The sequence below is a fragment of the Lissotriton vulgaris genome, chromosome 2_1 (genome assembly GCF_964263255.1).
Source record: "Lissotriton vulgaris chromosome 2_1, aLisVul1.2, whole genome shotgun sequence".
NCBI classification, from domain to species: domain Eukaryota; kingdom Metazoa; phylum Chordata; class Amphibia; order Caudata; family Salamandridae; genus Lissotriton; species Lissotriton vulgaris.
The window spans coordinates 1,749,612,599-1,749,636,723 of record NC_141687.1 but is presented as its reverse complement, the minus strand read 5'-3'; the positions used below and the strand labels follow the sequence as shown (position 1 = coordinate 1,749,636,723).

Genomic DNA, 24,125 nt, shown 5'->3' with positions numbered 1-24,125 from the left:
CATTTGTGATTTTCTTTTAATATAATCTGATATTTCCTCAAGCTCATTAAATCTACTCCCATCCTCGAGGAGAAGAATGTTATGTAAATCTTGAATGTGGCTAGAAAATGAGGTGTAAAAGCAACTGACGGTTGGCTGACGGTTTTGTTATCTTGATATTTATACAAACAGTAGAATGAAAATGTTGTGTTTTTCTAATCATTGATGTGTTTGTTTCTTCAACCAAAACAAACAGTTTGCAGTTACTGCAGTAATATTATCTCTGCTTCAGAATGGTCATATTATAGGTTGATGTCAGTAACATTTATAGTAACAACACATATACCGGAGGGTCTAACAACAAAATGCGCACAATGTGTCCAAAAAGGGTAACCTAAGGCAACCTAAACCTATGTGTATCCAAATAGGGTCATCTCCCAAGTGGTCAGAGAAGGATGCACAACAGTCACCACACGGAACCGCCCTTCATCAATTGGGATTTCGCCAAGACCACCACTGGGATAGCCAAACAACTATCACGGTCGGGGGTCCAGATGTAAAAAAGAACTCCACCTGCCGATCAGTAAGGTCTAAATGTGGTCTTGCTACTCAAGTTCTGAGGATCTTAGCACACATATCAAAACGAGGGGACTGATGTTGCAGTGCTCAAAAAGGTGTGAAAAAATAGAAAAATAAGTGATTATTAAATAGGATGGGGGGTACTAATAACTTTATTCAGGTGTTACCCACCCTCCCAATGTTAAAAAGTTGGCAGTGACAGTCACTAATATATGGACTGCCCGAATGTTCTATGCGGCCGACATGTTTCAGCAATTTAGTGACAAGTTCGTCATTGCTTTCTTCAGGACCGTATTTACTGATGGCTACTGCAAGATAGTGATTGTGAAAACAAACATGTGCTCAAAATCAAAAACAGATACAGAGATCACCTGATATCACTAGGTGTTCCACTCCCTCTTTTCAAGTTGTACTGAAAAAGAGGAAAGAGAGATATAAAGGTCGAACCCAAAGTATCCTTCAAGACAACATGGCGTATAATATTATAACCATAATTATGATTAATAATAAGTATCATTAACATATACTGATGGCACTACTCACTGAGTGCACACGTATTATCATTGGGCCCATTTTTATAAATACCAATGTAAAAAAGCATAAACCATCTTACCATACTTATAAGAGGTATTGACCTCACCCCACCTGGCCACGGCTCAGGGAAAAGGAGAAGCACCGCTCTATGATAGAAAGAGATAAATATACAGAATTCTGTTAACTTTACTCCAACTATCGCTTGCTTGAAAAAAATCGAGTCATCACACGTGAAACCAAAATCTCACTCACTCTCAACTCGTATGCAAAGGTCACAACCAACTATTGCTGGTGGAAGTTGTATGTTTTTTTTGGTGTATGGTCCGTCGGTACTTCGATAATCGGCGTCCGAGCCGATCGGGGAGGTGCCGAGGGGTGGAAAGGCTTAAGATTATATCATATCGCGTGATTGGTTAAAAAATGCTCACGTGGTACATTGCCAATCAGAAGCCTAATATCTTTCAAGTATCTGCAATGTACCACGTGAGCATTTTTTAACCAATCATGCAATATGATATAATCTTAAGCCTTTCCACCCCTCGGCACCTCCCCGATCGACTCGGATGCCGATTCTCGAAGTACCGACGGACAGGTAGGAAAAGGTTTTTTGAAAGCTTACCAGTTAAGCATGTCTGCAACTATCTGTGTTAGAACGGGAGTTTGGCAAGCCTGGACGACGCGCTGGTCGTTTAAAGCATACGTGGAACGAGCAGCTTTTACTCTATTAAGCCACTGTTGCTTTATTTTGCTTTTCCATACACAAACATAAGCCTGTCTGTAGCTATTTGTGCGAGAACGAGAGTTTGGCGAGTCTGGACGACGCGCTGGTCGTTTCAAAACACATGCGGAACGAGCAGGTTTTATTCTAGTAAGCTGCTTTTGCTTCACCATACACCAAAAAAAACATACGACTTCCACCACCAATAGTTGGTTGTGACCTTTGCATACGAGTTGAGAGCGAGTGACATTTTGGTTTCACGTGTGATGACTCGATTTTTTTCAAGCAAGCGATAGTTGGAGTAAAGTTAACAGAGTGCTGTATATTTATCTCTTTCTATCATAGAGCGGTGCTTCCCCTTTTCCCTGAGCCGTGGCCAGTTGGGGTGAGGTCAATACCTCTTATAAGTATGGTAAGATGGTTTATGATTTTTTACATTGGTATTTACAAAAATGGGCCCAATGATAATACGTGTGCACTCAGTGAGTAGTGCCATCAGTATATGTTAATGATACTTATTATTAATCATAATTATGGTTATAATATTATACGCCATGTTGTCTTGAAGGATACTTTGGGTTCGACCTTTATATCTCTCTTTCCTCTTTTTCAGTACAACTTGAAAAGAGGGAGTGGAACACCTAGTGATATCAGGTGATCTCTGTATCTGTTTTTGATTTTGAGCACATGTTTGTTTTCACAATCACTATCTTGCAGTAGCCATCAGTAAATACGGTCCTGAAGAAAGCAATGACGAACTTGTCACTAAATTGCTGAAACATGTCGGCCGCATAGAACATTCGGGCAGTCCATATATTAGTGACTGTCACTGCCAACTTTTTAACATTGGGAGGGTGGGTAACACCTGAATAAAGTTATTAGTACCCCCCATCCTATTTAATAATCACTTATTTTTCTATTTTTTCACACCTTTTTGAGCACTGCAACATCAGTCCCCTCGTTTTGATATGTGTGCTAAGATCCTCAGAACTTGAGTAGCAAGACCACATTTAGACCTTACTGATCGGCAGGTGGAGTTCTTTTTTACATCTGGACCCCCGACCGTGATAGTTGTTTGGCTATCCCAGTGGTGGTCTTGGCGAAATCCCAATTGATGAAGGGCGGTTCCGTGTGGTGACTGTTGTGCATCCTTCTCTGACCACTTGGGAGATGACCCTATTTGGATACACATAGGTTTAGGTTGCCTTAGGTTACCCTTTTTGGACACATTGTGCGCATTTTGTTGTTAGACCCTCCGGTATATGTGTTGTTACTATAAATGTTACTGACATCAACCTATAATATGACCATTCTGAAGCAGAGATAATATTACTGCAGTAACTGCAAACTGTTTGTTTTGGTTGAAGAAACAAACACATCAATGATTAGAAAAACACAACATTTTCATTCTACTGTTTGTATAAATATCAAGATAACAAAACCGTCAGCCAACCGTCAGTTGCTTTTACACCTCATTTTCTAGCCACATTCAAGATTTACATAACATTCTTCTCCTCGAGGATGGGAGTAGATTTAATGAGCTTGAGGAAATATCAGATTATATTAAAAGAAAATCACAAATGAGAGCTGAAATGAGGTTCCAGGCTATATCAAGAACCAACGTTTTCTGTTAGGATTGATAGGCACATTACCTCACTTAATGGTAATCGGGCTCATTTTGCAGTGGATGCCAACTGGTTCATAATATATCACAAGTGACATCTATTTCTAAGAATGAAGATGCAATGTACCGAAATAAGTATTCCATTTTACTGGAACAGACGTATTTAAATTTGAGTCATAATTTGGTTTTCGGAGTCTCCACTCTTCATGGCTGCAGTTTACTATCTTCCGCCGAAACAGAGGGCAATGGAGGTATCTGCAGTAATGCTGTGGTACGCAACAACCGAAGAGCACTTTAGGAGGGAAAACTCATGGGAATATATCCAATGCCCCCCTCTGTTCAGTCGCATCTCGCAATACTAGTGGGAGGGGGGTCGCCCAGTGAGAGATTCACGGCAGGGGAGGGTTGAAATTAGAATAAAAAGAAAACTTACCTGACCGGGGGGTCCCCGCCGCCTCTGCTCCTGGGCTGGGACCCCGTGTTCTGAACAGGAACAGGCATGCTGGAGCCCCCTCCCCTCCTGTAAGCCAAGCACTATGCTAAATGGCAGCATTGTGATTGTCGCGGAGTCCCGGGTGGCGCCCAGTAGGGAGGCCATTTTGTCTATGTAGGCTGCATGCAAAAAGTAGTGCGCATGACTGCTTTGGTCGGCCCCAGGGCCGACCAAGCAGTCCGGACACTCAGTGGTGCAAGCCACTCCTCCTCAACCCACCCACCCGCCGGCCCCAACCAGGCAAAGGCTCCTGCCCGCCCCCAACCAGGCATACCCCTGCCATCTGCTTTCTCGCAGAGCCAGAAGTAGAAAATAAAAATGGTATTTGAAATACCATTTTATTTTCTGCTTCTCGCACTGTGAGAAAGCATTGGGGCGGCGCTCCAACGCCCTAATGGAGTGGCTGCCACTGCTCAGACGCAGAGAGTCCCCTTCACCAGCCATCATAGAGCTTACAGAGTGAGTCTCAGCTCTGGCCTCAAGTGCTTCACACATCTGCATGACCCCTGTGCTGTAGGCTTCAGCCATGCAGGGCTATCCCTCAATCTGGTTGTCACCCCCCATCTTCCATCTCATCTTAGGGTGGAATCAGATTCCTCACTGAACGCACCCTACCCTGTGAGAAGATGGGAGAGGGTGCGGTGAAGAATCCAGAAGTGAAAAACTGTGATCTCCGCAGAGAATGCAGACAGAACTTAGCATTCTGTTTTCAGCATCAGAACCTGAGCCTGGAAGTACCTTTGTGCCTGCCTGAGGATGCATGCACCAGCAGCTGAGGAGCAACTGGCATTGGGGACACTAATTGGGCAAAGCAATTGGGCAGCATAGCATGGCCATCTAGACAATATCTGCCTGGTTATGTGATCGCAACCCGATTGAAATATGTGTAATAACAAAAACAGACTTGTACCTCCTCTAACATTTTTGTTGTTGGTATTTGATTAACCCTTGTTTTAATTTTGCTTATTCTGTACTTTTTTTTTTTTACTTTGGTGAGATCCCTACCTAGGATCAAAAGTCATGTTAAATCACTCCCTGTGATGCTACCAGGGATCATGTCATTGGTATCGGGTATGACTCCATCACAGGTCAATGGGCAGGTGATGTCATATCTGACACCCCTGACATTTTGGTGAATTGACGTTCACGTATTTGTTGCGGGTAAATGGATGCCCTGGAGGACAACAGAAATTAAAATTGTCTTTACGCTGTGATGAAAATAATGGAATAATTCACTACTCAACCTATGCTTGCAGATTTTTGCAGTCTCCCGACAATCTGCAGGCAAGGATGATAGCTGGCAGGCATTCATCAGGCTGTGTGTGACATTTGCTCCCACTCTTTCAGTACCCCTCACAGTTTTTGAATAAAAAAAGTGTCAATATGTGTAAATCGTATGCAGGCAACTCCTTAAGTGGGAACTCCTTCATGATTAATTAGTGTTTTTTCTTACTCCTACTTTTTAAACATCACACTTAGATTTTCATTGACAGAGATGTATACCTGTAGGCAATCACATCTGCAGTTAAAGATTTGTAAAGATTTTGGGGAAATGAAAGTCAAATGAAATCACTCATACTTGGCTTGGGTCTTATTTGTGTTTAAAAGTCCCAGGCAAAGTCTGCTCTCATGTAAATCACTATTCTTGCGTCATGTGTATTTTGTGTAAATTGTATTTTCTCCTACTTATATTTGTTCGTGTAACTTTGCCTGTGGAGACTGGTTCGAGCAGAAAATATCTTGCGGGAACTGTGGGACTGTGACTGTGGAGTATGCTGCCTCACCATGTGATGCATACACAGAGTTTCTTGTTACTATAGAAACTGTTAGCAAAATGAATTGAGTACTTTGAATAGGTATATTGTATTATATGATATTTGTACGTACATTTCTCATTACAGCGTATTTTGCAGAATGCATTTGACTTTCATAAAAATAACACATTTTTTCTGAAAGAAATTTCACAACTTCAGCCAAGTTGAACAACGAAACTGGCTGATCAGCCACAGCCTTTGAGTAGTCTGCTAGACTCGAATAAACTAAGTCACATATCAGACACAACTGAAGACATGGCTTTCATCAGTGCTTGAAACAGAAGGACAGAGGTGCCAGTATTCACCGTCTCAGAGCAAACATTTGCTTCAGGTACCCTGAGAAGTGCAGTATGCTCCCCTTAAAAGTGCTGCAACCCAGTGGAGAAGTGCTCGTATTGTCCATCTTTAATTTAAAAAGTGCAGGTGCTAAGCACCTGAATTTACCTGATTTAATTGATCCATACCCATACAGACATGCTCCTGTACTGTGGAATATTCCTCAAAATCTTAAATTCCTAATTCTAATCGTATTATACTTAAAGTATTTTTACAATGTTTTTGGATCCGTTGGAGACCTGTTCTTTCCAATGCATTCCATACCACTTAGGGCACTCTGTCACAAATGTGAAGGATATCCTTCCCACCTTATTACTTGCACATTATGATCTAATTGGGGCTTTTATTGATCTTTACAGATAAATACGGAGAGAAAACTGTCTGTTTTCTATCTAGGTTTTTTTTAAACATGGAAAATAGGTCTTGTTTTGATAATTCTCACTACTGTCAAGCATGGTTGCCAGGTCAGTAGATGTGCGGGTTGACAGTCAGGGAAGTTAAAAAAAAAGTTAATAAAGGTTTCCTATTGAAGCTTAAATAGGTGCAGATATTAAGCTGTTTAAGCTGTTCTACAATGCAAACGTTTTCAGATGACTGAATTGTACAATCACATGTTAGTGTACCTTTATCAGTTAAATAATTGTGGAAATATGCCAGTTTCAAATTCATTTTTACACGAAACACAAAATTAAAATTGATAAATACAGATAAAATAAGCAAAATGTAAATATGGATAAATACAGACGGAAATGTCCAAAAAATAGATAGCATAAAAGCAGATGCCTTAGATATAATGCACTTGTAATGTGGCAGACAGCGTATCCGTCACATTAGTAAGAGAGTATCCGTCCATCACACTCTAAATCGGGTTCTTACTGTAGCTTTGGATCGGCCTCTTGGTCATGATGAGAAGGCTTTGTTGTCTTTCTCACTTACTTGCTCCTGAATCAATGACTGTCCCCGTTATTCTTCTGTTTGTCACACTCAGGTGTATTTCAGTTTCACAGTGCATCGATTGGATGATGTACAATCTCACTGCTGCCACCAGACTTTGCTTTAAATGGAATGGGAGGGATTGTTTCCTCTCTGTCTCCCTGCTCCCTCCTTTCTCCTCTCTTTCACCTCTGCCCTCACTTTCCACCCTCCTACCTACCACCCACCGTTCTCTTGCATGTCCCTACATCCAACGCAGAAGGCGAGAATTTTCAAATGCCTTTTAGTTTATCTTAAAAAAGAGACCATTTAAGGATGGGCACTGCAGATACATGTGTATCAATGTTGGCTACCTTTGAACAGAAGTTGAAAAACGTAATAAATTCCATTCAAATATGGCTTTCATGGATGCACACACATGTGCGCAGCAGCCGTATCTTAATGTAGTTTGTTAAATTTTAATAAATGTTGTTATAGGGGGGCACCACAAATGCACCTGCATGTGGACCAGCTATTTTGGAAAGAAAGCTCTGGCAAAGCCAATACGTTATACTGCCCTGACCTGTTGACTTTGCCAGCGCTTATTTTCTTTACATTTTTTTTCTCTTCTTAGTGTGTGTGATTTAATGTTCAATGTAGTGTTTTCCTATCTGTGGCTTCCTTCCCTCTACCACATCTTTTCCTTTTCTCTTTTTGACTCATTTTCTCATTTGTCATTTTGCCTTACCTTGGTAAGCCCCCATTTGTTTTTTTGTTTTTTTAGCTGCTTATGAGTTAACTCCATACCCTCATTTTCCACTCCTTCCCACCCTTTCTTTTATTCCTTTTTTCATTTCCTTTGCCCTTCCTCTCTTTATATTTTTTTGAACTGTTATTTATTTGTCAGATTGGGGTCGGGGTGACATTTCACTAAAAGTAATGCTATATTAGTCTGAAGCTCTACAAGATCCTTTCTTGTGCAGTCTTGATAATGTGGGTTATTGTGTTTTTACTTTACCCGGCTGAATTATTGCATTTGTTTTATCCAATACTTGGGAGGAGTATCATACCACTGTCACACTGTGTGGGTCCATCATTTCAATTGACAATCCTAAACAGCTGCACAAGAGGCAGAAAATATTAGTGGGTCATTCAGGGTCACTCAGTTATACATTTGATTATTAAAGATAAATCACAAATTGAGTAAAAGTAACGTAGCACAATTTAGATCTCGAAACAGCCGACAAACAGACCGTTGATGCTGAACGGTGTAGCAATAGCAACATATTTCCGATTCCCCAAACCAGAGTTTTGAGTGGGCCGGGTCTCACCAGGTTCGAGCTCCAGCAGTTTTCTAAAGGGGGCCTCGAAATGGGTCCCTATCGGGCTCTGTTTTATGCAGTGGCACGGGCGATCCGTTTTATTCTGACCTGCTGTGACAACAGGCACATAATGTGTGCATGCTCACACTGCTCACTTCTCAGTTGTGGAGAAGTTACGGCATGACGTCATGGCATGTGAGCGTTGTAGGGGAAGGGAAATCCTTTAAAGAGAGTCATTTTCGCTCTTGATTTCCCTTCTCTCTTTGAAACTCAGGAGCAGCAACATTGTCATTGTGTCACCAGGGCTTTAAGTGGAAGCTTTTTCAATATAAAATCAACAAGCCATAGTTGCTGCCTATTTCTCTTATGCAACTAACAACCACAGACAAAGCCAAAAGTCCTGAATTATTGTAGGTATAATGTTACTTGTTGTGTCATATATATGGATGCAATGACAGAAACAGCAAAATACCAGTCGGGCGGCACACTATATGATAAGATTTTTAGCTATGTGTTTTTAAGCCACACCCTTAATTACATTGGTCACGGCCCTTAGAGAGACCTCCCCCCACCCCCCCCAGTTTTTCATCCCACTTAAAGCTCTGCCCCAAACACAAGTTAAATAAATGTATTGCACTCTTGAGATCGTCCAAAAGTAGGCTTTATGGAAAACCCTGCAAGTATGCCTAGCAATGGCACATACCTGTCCCCTCAATTGTAGGACAATGTAATTTCATACCCAATTATGTGTAACATCAAATGACATTCAATGCTCACACGTGACCAGGTATCCCTGAACTCTTACTCTCATCTGTCTTAGATAGATGTGCAAATGCCGCCACTCACACATTCTCAGCCTTCCACACTCAGTCTATTACTAATTTGATTACTTATTTAATTTTGTTATTCATTGTACATGTTTCTATTACACCGACTCTCTCAGAAATATATCTCACTGTGCTTACATAACAACAACTGAGAAAAATTGTTCCCAAATTAAATTTAACAGACATTTTAAAATTAAATGTAACATTGAAAGCTATAAATTTACAGATCGGAAAAAGTTTAATGGGTTGGTAAAAACTAAAGGTGGGAGCAAGAGGAGGCGGTAGTTAAAGGAAGAGACGAGAAAGACAGCAAGAAGATGGGGTAAAGTTAGAGAGCTTTGGGACTTACAGGGATAAAAGAGTTGTCTAGCATGGTTGCCTTTCAGAGACAAAGGTTGAAGCAAATGGGGTAGGTGGGAGGGGACAGGAAAGGCCCATTATGGCTTTATGCACACAGCGTGCCCTGCATCCTTATCAACACCATATGTGGTCAGGTTTGCTCCCTCTTGGCTTAGAATGTCTGGTTTTACAATGCAATACTTGAAACTATTTTTTGTTATTATTAATGCTGTATTGCTGACTGTGCTAGGCAATATCGACAGCGCCCTCAACTGGGGGGTTGCTTCAAGACATTCCACACGCCCACTGAACATGAGCATGATAAGGTATAGCTCCATCTCACGAGTCCACTTCTATCACACAATGCATGTTCAAATAATCAATGCGCGGTCTCGCAGCTTTGCTTATAATGTTGCACATTATTTCCTCCATGAGACTCAGCAAGACAGAACACAGACTAATCTTTTGCACTGTGGTCTCTTGTAATCAGCAGGTCCCTGCACATACATTAACAGGTAATGTGGTCAGGCTGAATCCTTTCGGGTTTTAAATGTCTGGATTTTACACTGTAATATCTGATTTTACAAATATTGTACATTTTTTATTTGAAGAGACGCTGCACTATAGAAAATAGTCCAATGTCATGCACCATGGTCTTTTGTATGTGTTTTAATCGTCTGGTTTTAAACTGTAGTATTTGAATCGAGTTACTCAATTTTTAATGTTGCATTGCTAAGTTCTTTTGTAAATGATTTTAAGTAATTGGTTTAGGATGGCGTTTGGACTTATGTCTGACCGCCATCCCTTCGGAAACGGGACCACCCGACTGGCTGTCGGCGGTCCCTCAACTGGTATCACGATGCAACCGCCTCCAAGATGGTCGTGGTGTGTATCTTTTGTATTGCGGCATGTGTTACGGGCTTCAGCACACGCCGCAGTACAAAAGATTAACTCTGTACATAGCACTGCACCATGTGGCAGGCGTCATGTGGTGCCTGCCACATGGTGCAGAGATATGTAGGGGTTGTATGTTGGAACGATTTCCTCAACAACGACTTCCTAAACAAGACGTTCTCTAGTACGAAAGACTCTCAACCACAATTTGTTTTACCACGCATTCCTTTACCATGAATTTTCATGGTAAAAGAATGCATGGCAAATTCACTCCCTAAAAACTAAACTGAACCCCTCCCATTCCCTAAAAATGACCCCATACACAGCCCTCCCACCTCCTAGACACTACCCCGAACCCCTCCCGCCCCCTAAAAACTAACTTGAACGCCCACCCCTAAAAACTAACTTGAACCCCTCCCACCCCCTACAAAACTAACCCAAAACCCTCCCACCCTCTAAAAACTAACACAAACTCCACCTTTGATCCCTTAGCCCCTCTTACCTGTTCCTGTCCAACGCTCATCTGAACTCTGCCCTGCACGAACACTAAACTGTCTTAGCCTAAACCACACACATTTTTTTTCAGATATATATAGTGCAAACTCGACCTGAAGGTATTGAAGCACTTTTTCAAGGGCACCGGTTAAGTTACACAAGGACACATTCATTTTTATGTCTCGCTGAGCCAGCGCGCATACGCTGTCAGCGAGACATTTAGTAACTGGCTTTTTGAAGGCCTTTCTCTGGCCACCAGCGAGTAGTTACGCGCGCGGGCGTGCTCTTAAGAGCACAGGCGCCATCTCGTGGGCACCCTTACAGCCGCAATTACTTTCACTTTCGCGGCGTCGATGGCCGCGCTGCCGATGCTTGTTTGCAAAAGAAATAGAAAAAACCTCCTTACAGAATTCAGGGCTCACATGCAATGATTTGTATTTTAGGTATTGTTTCTTTAGTTCTATTGTCATAGCTATTCTAAACATTTAACTGACTTGTTCACCTAGACTCATTCTTCCTTCGTGTGCTCTCTACATATCCAATAGCTTTTCTGAGCATCTATAAGGCTGCATTATACTCAGCTTCTATTTCCCAGACAATCTTTGGGTATTATGATATTCTTCACGCTGTTAATTACTCTAACCTAGCCTCTGCTAGTTCTCCACCTCTTGTATACACACAATACCTCCGCTGAGGAAACAAGGGTATAGGCATTTGCTTGATAACATCACAGGTAGTCTTTAATTGGTCATGGATAAATCTGGATTATGGCTGCCATGTAATTTAAAGAAATTGGAATTTGTGGATTACATTTTTTGTGGCAGGGTCCTGTTTTGCAGCATATTTTCAGTTTAGAGGTGGAAACTAGTTTCTTGCATAATCATCGAATGATTGGCTTACCATAAGAAAACCTAATTCCTTCCATAATTTGTGGAGACTTAGAGACACTTTTATTTTTAAGTGCATGACAACTTCACAAAAGTAATCTTTATTAGTATTTATTATGAGAACGGCAACTTAACTGCATAGCTTTGCGGGAGTTTAATATTTATAGTTTTAACTGCATGTCCTTCACAGTTCCTATTTTTCTTCTGAATGCATACAAATAAGCATTGTGTGCCTTGATTTGGTCCCCATCGTTGTAGTAATAATCCTGCACTACGTGTTTCTGTCGACTCATTGTGGGGGATTGAATTTACCTCTTCTATCCATGGTGATACAGAGAGGCCAATTCTTTCCCTTCCTAATTTCGCATTTCCCTACTAATTGTTGTGGACTTGTGTTGTCTCACAGTTGACTCTTATAGAGCTGATCAAACTTCGTAGTAGCATTTTGTGAGAACCTTAAATTTCTAGTAAGAATGCTCTATCTGCCTGGAAAAAATGTGGCATCAGGGTACAATGTAAGACTGATAGTTCATGGAATGGTTATTGGTTGGCCACCAATCAAGACAACTCTCATTATTCATTGGTTCCTAATCAGGATATTGCCTCCTTTTGTTTTTTAGACTAGGGAGCAAATTCCTTTTTACATTCATTCTTTCATTTTGTGTTTGCTTTCTCTGGTGTTTTAGTACTTACAAAGCAGTACCAGTACTTCAGCAGCACACAGGATCCCGAGATCTTTTATAGCAGTCCTCCCGCGCACTGTTAGTTGGCTCCATACGGGTCTGCGTTGGCTCCCTGCCTTTTCGGAATTGCAAAACAAAGGAGTGTATAAGCACCACCCCTACACATGTATGTCCGTTCCTTTCTTTCCACGTCTTTAGGTGTGAATCTGAAACACCTCTCCCTAATATGTATGTTTTCAGACAGCTCCACACTTTATTTAGTGTGCTACAGAACTTTGTTTCCATCTCAGACAATAGGATTCAAGCTGTGCTGCAACTTCAGGATAAAGGTGCTGCCCATGTACCCACACAATGTCTCCTTGGTGTCTGAGCTGGGGACAAGCTAAGTTGTCTGATAAGTAAGTGGGCACCATGCATCTGAAGTCTATTTGAGACTGGGAGGCAAACATGTATGTTGCGAAGCACAAGAGTGGTTGCTGCATTTACTTAGGTACTTTCCAAGTCACTGGCCTGTCTGATATCTGGGCCATTTTTGTCACCATTCCACTTCCTGTTTAAACTCTCCAGGTGAGTCCAAGTCCATCTCAAGCATAAACAAGCATTGGCATAGCCAATAGGTCTCGCCTTTGGGACATTATAAATGTTTAGCCAAACAACGGTTGATGTTGCACCAAGGATATTGTGCTGCTTAATTAAATACTTATAGGGTCCCAAAGGCGGGACCTATTGGCTATGCCAATGCTTGTTTTGGTAGGTACGGGGAAATTAAGTGATTTGCCTAGAATCACAGGATGTGGAGTCGACCACAAGGCTCAAACCTTGGTTTCCCAGCTCCAAGGTTGGCAGTCTAGCCTTGAGACAACATCCTCTCCCCACATGCATGGTTAAGGCTAAGTCGTTGTTCGTGTAAGTCGTTGTTTGGCTTGCGTGACTCCTGGTCCCCAATGTCCCTTTCTCCCTTTCCACCTGCCTTTTCATGGCGGGTAAACCGCCACGAAGCGGCAGGCAGAAACTGACATTGTAATACCTATGGCGGTGCCTGAGCAAGCAGTGTCACCATTGTAGGAATTACACTCCATCCTACGAGCTCCTTAAGCTCGTCAGATCCGTGGCGGTTGTTCACTCCGACCGCCAAGCAGCCGCCCGCCATCATAATGCGGCAGGCGGTAATGCAGGGTCCAATGGCGGTGGGACCACCAGTGATGGGCTGATGGTGGCGGTCTCACTGCCATCGAAATAAGGCCCTTACTTAGTTACTGTTTTTATTACTGTGTTCTTCCCATCAGGTCAAACACGCACTCCTCTATCAAAGCCTGCTACAACCATGATCAATCACAAAAATTAACTTGGTAATTTTCAATAAATATATGCCTTTACACAGCCAACTTTATAAGGTATACTTAGAATGCCTGCCTGTGTTATTGCACTGATGGGTGAAGCAGGTATAGCTCAAATATTGAAATGTGAGTATTATTTATTGAACCGCTTATTGTCAAAATGTTTGCTCAAGAATGGCTAAGGGGTGGAATGACATCCCGTGGTCTGGTAGCATGCGTGGCACAGATGAGATTCTCATGCATAGGGCTTCCAGAAGCTTCTTTTTGGAGAACACCACCAGTTTGATGGGGGCACCTTTGCCAGTGCTTTGAACCCAGATCACTGACAGAATATCAGTACAAAAAATGTTGTGTTCACATAATAGCCTGTCAAAAATATTGAGGACCAAAATATCGAGAAGGTTAGTGCAAATAGGTAAGTATAGATTCACTATTCTTAACTTCACATCTATATACCTTGAATATGTATATATCATCAAAGTACAAATATGTGGAGTTATATACATAGTGAGAGTTTACTTATCTACATAAACCCACTTTCACAATATTTTTGTTTGATATTCTTGACACGATATTTTGTCTCATGATATTTCTGGTTCCGATATTATCTCTAAACACCTTGAGCCCAGTGGTTATTTCAATTTTGCAGGCTCATTCCAGGTGCATCCAGGTCCTGCTTCATTCCCTTGTCACAGGCTCCTGTTGCACACTGCTGTAAGCTGAGGACAGGAGCAAAGGGGAGGGTCCTGGGATGTGTATAAGAAACACCACTTGGTGATGTGTAGATTCAGAAGAAGCCTGCCGAGGAATGCCTAATGTGCCTTTCTGTCTTTCTCTTCCAGAGCAAAGAAAGAAGTACTCCAACTCCAACATCATCATGCAGGAGACGTCCCAGTACCACGTGGAGGTAGGTCAGCCAGAGCGGTCTGCACAAATGACGAGTGTCTAAGCAACAAAGGATTTTTCTCTAATTTTAGAGGAGATTACCATGATTTTTCTTCTCAAAGCTTAGGATACACTCACCCTTGCAGGTTTAAGACAACCCGTGCACATAAAGTGAAAATTAAAATGTTCTACCATCTTGCGGGGGTTAGCTTAGTTAGTCTGCTCGACAACGGAGAAACAGCGGCCCTCATCCTCCTAGACCTCTCCGCAGCCTTCGACACTGTCTGCCACCGTACCCTAGTACAGCGCCTCAGCAGCGTCGGAATCCAGGAGAAGGCACTGGAGTGGACCATCTCCTTCCTCACCGGAAGGACACAGAGAGTCTGCCTCCCCCCGTTCAGATCAGAAGCCACCGAAGTCATCTGCGGCGTCCCTCATCCCAACCCTCTTCAACGTCTACATGAGTCCCCTCGAAGCCATCGCACGCTAGCACAACCTCAACATCATCTCCTACGCCGACCACACCCAGCTGATCCTCTCCCTCACCAACGACCCCGCCACCGCCAGAGCCAACCTACACGAAGGGATGAAAGAGGTAGCCGAATGGATGAAGAACAGCCGCCTGAAACTGAACTCGGACAAGACGGAAGTCCTCATCCTGGGATCTTCACCCTCTGCCTGGGACGACTCCTGGTGGCCCCCCGCCCTAGGCAGTGCACCCAAACCAACAGACCACGCACGCAACCTGGGCTTCATCCTGGACTCCTCCCTCTCCATGACCAGACAAGTCAACGCCATCTCCTCGTCGTGCTTCAACATCCTACGCATGCTACGCAAGATCTTCCGGTGGATCCCCACCAAGACCAGGAAGACAGTCACCCAGGCCCTCGTCACCAGCCGACTGGACTACGGTAACTCCCTCTACGCCGGAACCACCGCCAAACTCCAGAAGAGACTCCAGCGGATCCAGAACGCCTCAGCACGACTCATCCTGGACATCCCCCGTTGCAACCACATCTCCGGACACCTGAGAGACCTGCACTGGCTCCCGGTCAACAAGATAATCACCTTCCGTCTCCTCACCCACGCACACAAAGCCCTGCACAACCAAGGCCCAGGATACCTCAACAGCCACCTCAACTTCTACGCTCCCAAACGCCAGCTTCGATCGACCGGCCACGCCCTCGCCGCCGTCCCCCGCATCCGAAGAGCCACCACAGTAGGAAGGTCCTTCTCCTACCTCGCCGCCAAGACCTGGAACTCCCTCCCGACCCACCTCCGCCTGACCCAGGACCACCTCGCCTTCTGGAAGCAGCTCAAGACCAAGCTGTTCGAGCAGTAGCGGACCCTCCCTCCCCAAGCGCCTTGAGACCCTCCGGGTGAGTAGCGCGCTATACAAATGCTTTGATTGATTGATTGATTGATAGCTGTAAAATAATCAATGCAACTATGCTGCTAACATCTCGACCATAAGCAGTACTCATGTATCTCGTGTTCCTATGTACGGATTGATATTTATGAGCATCCATTTCTGTGTCTATTTAAAAATGTTGGATAACATAAAAATTATTTTATAATGTTGATAGCTTAAAAGTTTCAAAGTATCATTTTACTACCAAGTGAGCAGTGTCCAAGTACATCTATTGCAACGCAGTTTTGTGCAAGAAATCATGCCCCCCTCTGGCACCTATAGCGACATCAGTGATGCACGGTCAGTCAGCGATAATTACTGTGATGTCCTTCTCAGAGAGGTTGCGCTGCCAATAACCACACACTATTAGACATCAAGCGGACACGGATCATGTACCCACCATACAGCTGCATTGACATGAATCTTGCCACATCAGACAGCTGTTGAGTCTGTAAATAGTCTTACCGTATTCCTGCCCCAGTGACAATGATCCTGGCCTAATGAAACGAGCTGTAGTGGCAGTAATATTACCCCCTCAGGCAGCTATGGTGCCACTGAACATTTTTTTTCTCAGATACTTGCTCTGCCAATAAGCATGCCCTGGTAGACATCTAAAGGGACAGTAACGGTGCCCCTTCAGACTGCTGCAGTGCCAGTAATTATGCCACATAAGGCAGCTTTTGTGCCTGTAAATAGTCTCCCCGGGAGAACCGCTCTGTTGGCAATCATGCCCTCTCATAATATAGCTGTGCCAGTGATCATCCCTGTCAGTACCTTTATCATTCTCCATTAGATAGCATGTGGCAGTCATCATGCCTCATTAGACAGCTACAGTGACCGAAATCAGGCTTTCCAGATCTCTATAGTAACAATAACCATGGCCCATTAGACCGCTGTCATGACGGTGAACAGCCTCAGAAAGTCATTGTGTCTCCCCTATTATGCCGTCATCGTAGTATTGGATTGTATCCTCAAGTATAAAGATCTGATCAATAAATACCAGTTTTGATCAAATAAATGAAGACCCATATAATATCACTTACATCAGTATGTGTGTAGGTATCCATTTCAACAGAACATGTAGTTGTTTATTCATATTGAAGCTTGTGCTGTTATGAACCCTCATTTTTAGGGTACCATCAGTGACCTTAGCTGGATAGAAATGTATCTGAGTTCCTTTGTATACCACGAGTTTTGTAATTTTTATAGGGTATTAAATATGCTTGGGCGGAGTTCTGCTGTGTGGATCTCCGCGAAGTGACCAAAAATGCAAGCGGCGCAGTGCGTTTGGTCATGTCATTCGCGTTGATTTTCAGTGCCAGGGTGTTTGCCCCACACTGTAAAATCAGCACGAATGGCACCTTAATCACTGCAAGAGGACGCTTTTTCTTTTCTTGCCACTCAAGTAGCCATCTGCAACTGCCTGTGCTGTGAAATCTGACCACCCGCGTTCGGAAATCTCGGCGGGAGGTGGATTTTCCTCATTCTCGTTCGACAACTTGACTTTGCGAGTAAAAGTGAGGAAACAAACTCTGCTCTACTACGTGGAGTGGAGTTGAGTATTTCGGAAATCTGCGTCCTCCGCGGAGTGCAGAAAACTCTGCAAACTCCACGAATGGAGCGGAATTTACTGTCCAGGCGTAGTATTAAAGGCAGTGCACTTCAGTGTGGGAATGGTGGGATGAGGTAGAGATTAAATAGGTGGATTTTTCATGAGAGAAGAGGTGAGGATTACTAGGCTTCAGAAGAATACAATGGCAGACTTTAGGCTTTAGGCGTGATCTCAGGTAGACCTATTTTCAATTATTTTCTTAGTATTAGCCCGGAGATTCTTCCACAAATTTGTAACGTAAATTATACCACAGACCCATCCGAATGATTAAGCTGCGCTGCAGAAAAGGCCTTTAGTTGAATTTATATGGAGTTTCTACCTTTGCAGAATTTATAAGCTAGAACAGTTCTTTTTGACCTTTTGTAGGCAATTGGGGTACTGGTTGAGGGGAGTGAAACCCTACTCAAGCAGCAACCACAATTTCAGCTAGGGTGAAGTTGCAAAGCGATACCAAAGGGGATGATGGATGGAGCGTTTGAGTAAATCAAACACTCACCCCCAGTCAACTGATCTGGGTTTAATCCATCATTATTCTTTAGCTCACTCCACCACCCCAGTTCAGACATGGCCATATGCAAATCAGTCTGACCCTGTGCCTCATGGTAACAGTCTAGCCCGAACTGCCAAGTCATGTCTACCCTGGACCGGAAACAAGCATCCTGGGACCTGTTTCGTGCAAGCAACCCCTCATGAATCTGTGCTCAACCATCCGGTAGCTTGGCACAAAGCAGTCTGGCTTAATTTAGAGGCGATGTGTAAAGTATTTATGCAACAATTCAAACACTTATAAATTGACAACGCCACACAAGAAAAACCCCACAACAATTAAGCAATATAGAGTAAAATGTATAAATGATTTGAGACCAAAACTACAAACATCCAATCAGTAGACCCAGAGATATGCAATTTCAGACGTTTACTTGAATATAGTGCCTATAAGCACAAAGTGCCAACTGTGATTATCTGGTCACACCGGACTGGGACAAAGTCACAATTTCAGGCCAACCCAAAGGAGCGGGGTTGGAATGAACCATGCTCCTGGTTGTGGAGCGCTGTTTGATCCCACAAAGAGGATGCATTGTGTGGCGGAGGTTCCAATGGGCTGCTATGCTGGGTCTTGTGACAAGCATGTGTCATGCTGCTGCATTTCTGGGGAACTGTGGGGCTGCGATGCAAGGTCCTGGATCGAGGATGTGTTGTGTAATGGCAGTTCCAAGACGTTGAGGGGCTGTGGTGCGAAGTCCTGCTATCGAGGAGGCATCATGCAGTGGCACTTCCAAAGCTCTGTGGGATCCTGCACCAAGCATGCATCGTACAACAGCAGTTTCGATGCAGAGCTGCGAGTCGATGCATTGCTTTGCTTCGGTTCTGCTTGGAACACAGCTGGACTGGCAGAGCACATTCAGGTCTACTTCCAAGAGCCCAGGATTAGGGTGGCACCACTTCAGGGCAATAATCATAGCAGACAGCATCCAGGTGCAGGGTTAAAGGTGGTTGGAGCCTTGTCTGTCTCTGAGGCTCTAATCAGGAAGCCAGCCAACTAGCCCTTGGAGTCACTCTGGAGGTCCTGGGTTTAAGGTGCAGGTCCAGTTCTTTCCATTCAGACAGCCTGACTGAAGGGCAGCAGAGTAGCAGGGTGGCAGAGTACCAGTCCTTCTTGTACTAGAGCAGCACAGCAATATGTCTCCTGAGTCTTCCACAAGTCCAGATGTGTACTGAAGTGTTGGGTCTGTGGGTCCAATATTCATACTTACTGCCAGCTTTGAAGTAGGAGAATGTTCTGGATGTTCCCACCCCCAGGGGCGTTTGCAATTTCATGCCTCGGGCCCTGATTGTCTGGGGAAAAAAAAGATTATTTTCAGTCCCTTTGTGAGTGCGCTCGGGCAGAGCCTTTGTGATGTGCAAGTTGGGTAGGTGACAGCTCATCCTACTCAACAAGTCAGAGATGGCCAATGCTGCCAACACCTATTCCCCCTTTGTCTCACTATCTGGGAGCAATACACGAAGACCAGCTGCCAGCTACACCTAGTCATGTGACCCAGGATACAGTCTGCAGGCACCAAATGTCAGCTTTCTAGAAGTGGCACTCTCAAAACTTTAAATCTGACTTTACCATCAAAGTGGGATTTTAATTACAATTCTTCAGACACCTAACTTGATCTTCCTACCTGCTCCCAATTGAAATGTATCTCTTATTAAATGTAATAAGGTAACACATTGTCATCCTATGGGAGAGGTAGGCCTTACAGCAGTAATATATATATTTGTGGTTTTCACTTTCAGGACATGTACTTAAACGTATATGTACAACTTTATAAATACAGTGCACCCTGCCCTATGGGTTGTTTGGGACCTTTACTCTGGGTGACTTAGGTGTATTTAAAAGGAAGGTTTAGACCTGACAAAGGTTTCAATTTGCCCGGTCAAAATGTCAGTTTATAACGACACACACAAGATGCACTGACAGGCATGAGGCATGTTTGAAATGGCTACTCAAGGAAGTGGTACAGTCAGTGTGGTAGGCCCACTAGTAGAATTTCATTTGCCTATGCACTTGGTTGTGAGCCAGTGTTACCATGTTTTAGGGAGTGAGCACACACGAGTTAGCATTGGTTAGCAGTTGTAAAGTGCACAGAGTCCTAAGCCCAACATAAATGAGAGCAGCAAAGAAATGGAGGAGTAAGGCAAAAGGTTTGGGGGAAGACTACCCTAAGGCTGAAAGGTCCAGCACAGGTGTTGGGTGGCTGGTGATGAACTTTTATCTCTTCCCTTTGATTAGTTCAGTGGGGCATCAGGCAAGGTTGTCTGCGTTCTTTCTTGACATTTGCATTGATGTTTGAGACATTAGCCTGTCTTTTTAGAGTTTCCTATGCTGATTGTGCAAATGTCAGGGAAGATTGATGTAAATTTATTAGTTGTAAAAAATAAAATGGATTTGAGAAGGATGTTCTCGTGTAGCCCTGCATCAGATGTCATCAGGAAGTTTGACACAATATCAAGCTGATGAATTACAGGCCAAAGTTGCTGCTCCATCCTTGAGCAAGTTGCCCTACTGAATTCTCAAAGTCTTGCCACTCAAGAAACCATACGATTCTTCCAATTCTTAGATGTTCAAATTAGCGCTAACTTTCACAAAGTAACACCTAAAATGGATGTCTTTGGTAGTAAGCTTGTCAAATCAGTAAACATAAATGCAATGTTCCCGATGTCAGTTGGTGGTAGGATGAATATAATTAAAGATTTTTATGCTATCTAGGCTTCAGAGTGGTCCTTCGCTTATGCCGGACTATGCAAGGGCACTGTAGACATTGATCACCCAATAATACCAATTCCCAACACCAATTACCCGATATTCACAGAACAAACCATGCTCCTCTTTGATCGCACAAAGTGCTGCCCATTCACGAACACCCATATCTGGCTAATGTGACCTCCATTTCTGGTGGGTCCAACAGTCATAAAAATTATCTTTTGGCGCTCTCTCCATGTATTAGACCAAGCAAGAATCAAGTAAATATGTACTGCTAGCTACCTTTCTAATATTCTGGAAAGATTAGCGCATTTCCCGATGACAAACCTAGTTGACATTTCCTCTTATGTCTAATGACTGCTCTCTTTTGCATTGTCCCTCCTTCTTCCTCACCTCCACCTCTTCCCTAATAACCCCCTATCTGAATTTCAAATTATTCTTAACCCCTCCCACGCTTGTGACGGAACCATTCCGTCATGCCCCTCGGGTGGGCTGTGCTGGTGACGGAACGGTTCCGTCACGGCATGCTCGCCTTGCCTGCGCGGCGTGTCCTATTGAGCGGGCGGGCCGTGACGGAACCGTTCCGTCACAAGCACAGCTCACCCGAGGGGCGTGACGGAGCGGTTCCGTCACCAGCGCGGGAGCGCCGCGCGGCCCCCCCGCCCCTTAGCACTGCGGTGGAATAGCCGCCGCAGTGAAAGGGTTAAGGAATCCCTCTTGAACTTGCTTTCAAACTCTTGTTATATGTATGTACTCTTATACATCCATGTCTATAGCTCTATAACAAATAATGCACATGCTCTTGCTTGTACACCATAGAAATCACCTGTTGTCAGCACGTCACAACTTTGAATACGGGCAAGATTCGCCTTTTCATGTCTGAAAATTGATTAACATAAAATTAGGCAATATTATCATCTTATATTTACAGCACTTAGAAAGAAATCCGATTTAAAGCTCAATATACAAAAAATAATTATTCTCATTATTATGAATCTTTCGAAGATTAGGCTGTTTGTTAAATCAGCTCAAGTGGGATGGGTGATAAACAGAAAAACTTTCCACTCAGAAACAACCTATAATGGAGCAACTGATTATTTGAGGATGAAACCTGGACAACTGAAAGAGAGGAATATGTAGAACAAAACTTTTGTTAATTTCTATAATGACAAAACAATTCTTGAATTTTAATTATCGCTTCTTGGGACTTTGCCTAAGATAAAGAGACAGTTCTAACATTCACATGTAATGGAGCTGTTAAAAGCAAAGGTTCATGAAGCCGTCAGAGGACAATAGGGCAGTTAGCATACCATGTGTACTGAAAGGTTGGAGGGGGTGAATATTATGACAGTGCAGAGCAGTGTCGTAGGAAGGAGGGTGCGGTGGGTGTGGGCCGCCCCGGGTGTCATCCCTGAGGGTGGTGACAAAATGTCACTGAGGGGGGGTGACAAAATGTAAAAAATCAGTTTCCCCAGCTCTCACCTGCCGTCTTCTGTGTGCCACCGTCACGGGGCAGCAATCCGTGGATTTGCGAGCCCCCTTCAAGGAGTCCCGCCGCCGGACGGCAAACGCAGTAACATCCCTGGGCTGTCTCAGGTCTAGCTACGCCACTTCTGCAGAGCTAGCCTGCCGCCCAACATCAAACTCTTTTTTAAAAGTAGACTGGGCCTGTTGGGTATCTGACTGGAAGAGAGTGTGCGAACAAACTATGGATTCCTCACAAAGGATGCATTATGGAACTTATTCATCATAAATTCCTTTATAGAGTGTATATAGCCCTGTGGGTGATACTTAGATGCAACCCAAAAGCAGCAACTGGCAGTCATCGCTGCAAAACCTTTACTGCATTGTCTTGAGAGCATGGCTTGTAGTCATGTTGTTGTAGGAATAGTAGGTGCCTTTCTAGCAAGTGGATATCTTCAGTCACAGCTAACGTGTACTTTCTTGGGAGGATCGTAGGAAAAAAGAGGCGGAACAACAGTGAATAGGAATAGGAATGCTAAACTACCATCTGTTTACTGGGGGTGTGGGGGGAGAGGGTGATTTCTTTTGTTGTGCAATGGGGCATTGCTTTGTTGTAGGCTTATTCCTGTTCCTCTTACCTTAACACCCGCTAATCGCGAGGACTCATGTATATAGCCAGGTCACAAGTCGGGGGTACACGCGGGTAGATGGCGTCCACCCACTTTTTTCACAGGGTGAACCCCGTCCACCCTGCCAAGAATTTGGGCCCCACTGAATAATGTGCTAAACTCGTCCCGATGTAATTTCTAACACTGGGACACTTTAAGCAGAAACCCACATTGTCTGCTTTCCATCTGCAACAAGCAGCAATGTGCAGGAGGGGACGGGGCTTTCTTATTTAAGATTTCTCCTGGGCCCATAACAAAGGCCGAATTTAAGGGGTCATCAGGCCTCCATTTGTTGGAGTCTCTTGGCTGGGAGCAGTCAGGACCCTCCCACCTGATGCAAATGAAGCAGAGGGAAAACAAAGGCTCAAACCTTGTTAGCTTTTCACACTTACTTAAGAGAGGTAGCTTTTCACATCTGTCAGCCCCTGTTTAGGTGATATGCACGCACTGTAAGAATTTCAGATGTGTTGGTCTTCCCCAGTATTTACACAAAGCAAATTGCATTTATATAGAGCTCACTTCCCCTGAGGACACGTTGAATTAATTTAAGTACCATTATATTTTCTTGTATAGCCCTACTCACCACAATGCAGGGTGTCAAAGCGCTTTACATCAAAAGGTGCTATTATCCTCGCAATGCGCTCAAACGTACACATGATAGACCTGCTAAACATATATGTGAAGAGTTTAGATCTGATGTCACTTCTTGTGATCCCACATCCTGTAAAGTCTCTGCTTGGGATGCCACTTTCTATGATGTCAATTCGTGTGTTGCCATATGTGATGTTGTGCGCCGTGATGTCACACACCATGATGTTGCGCCCTGTGATGTCACTTGCATACTGCCTAACTAGGTTAGTCCCCTCACTTCTTTTTTTAGGACTTGTGCCCTGATTAGTAGCGCTATCATTTCCTCACAGTATTGGCTGAGCGGTCCGTGAGGAAATTATGTTCAATCATTTAAATTAATAATATTATAATGTGGTAAAAGAAAAATATGACGTTCTTTTATAAGAATGAAGCCAAAAAGATTTGACACACAACCCTCGTTGCGCACCGCCC

General features: G+C 43.6%; 1 protein-coding gene across 1 annotated transcript in view; it reads left to right on the top strand.

The window, feature by feature from the left end:
• Positions 1–24,125, top strand: part of EPS8L2 (EPS8 signaling adaptor L2) — a 391,990-nt gene that overhangs the window by 245,920 nt on the left and 121,945 nt on the right. Inside the window, exon 4 of the mRNA XM_086957771.1 lies at positions 14,616–14,680. Within this exon, the coding sequence (XP_086813897.1) occupies positions 14,616–14,680 (65 nt within the window). The remainder of the gene's footprint in view (positions 1–14,615; positions 14,681–24,125) is intronic.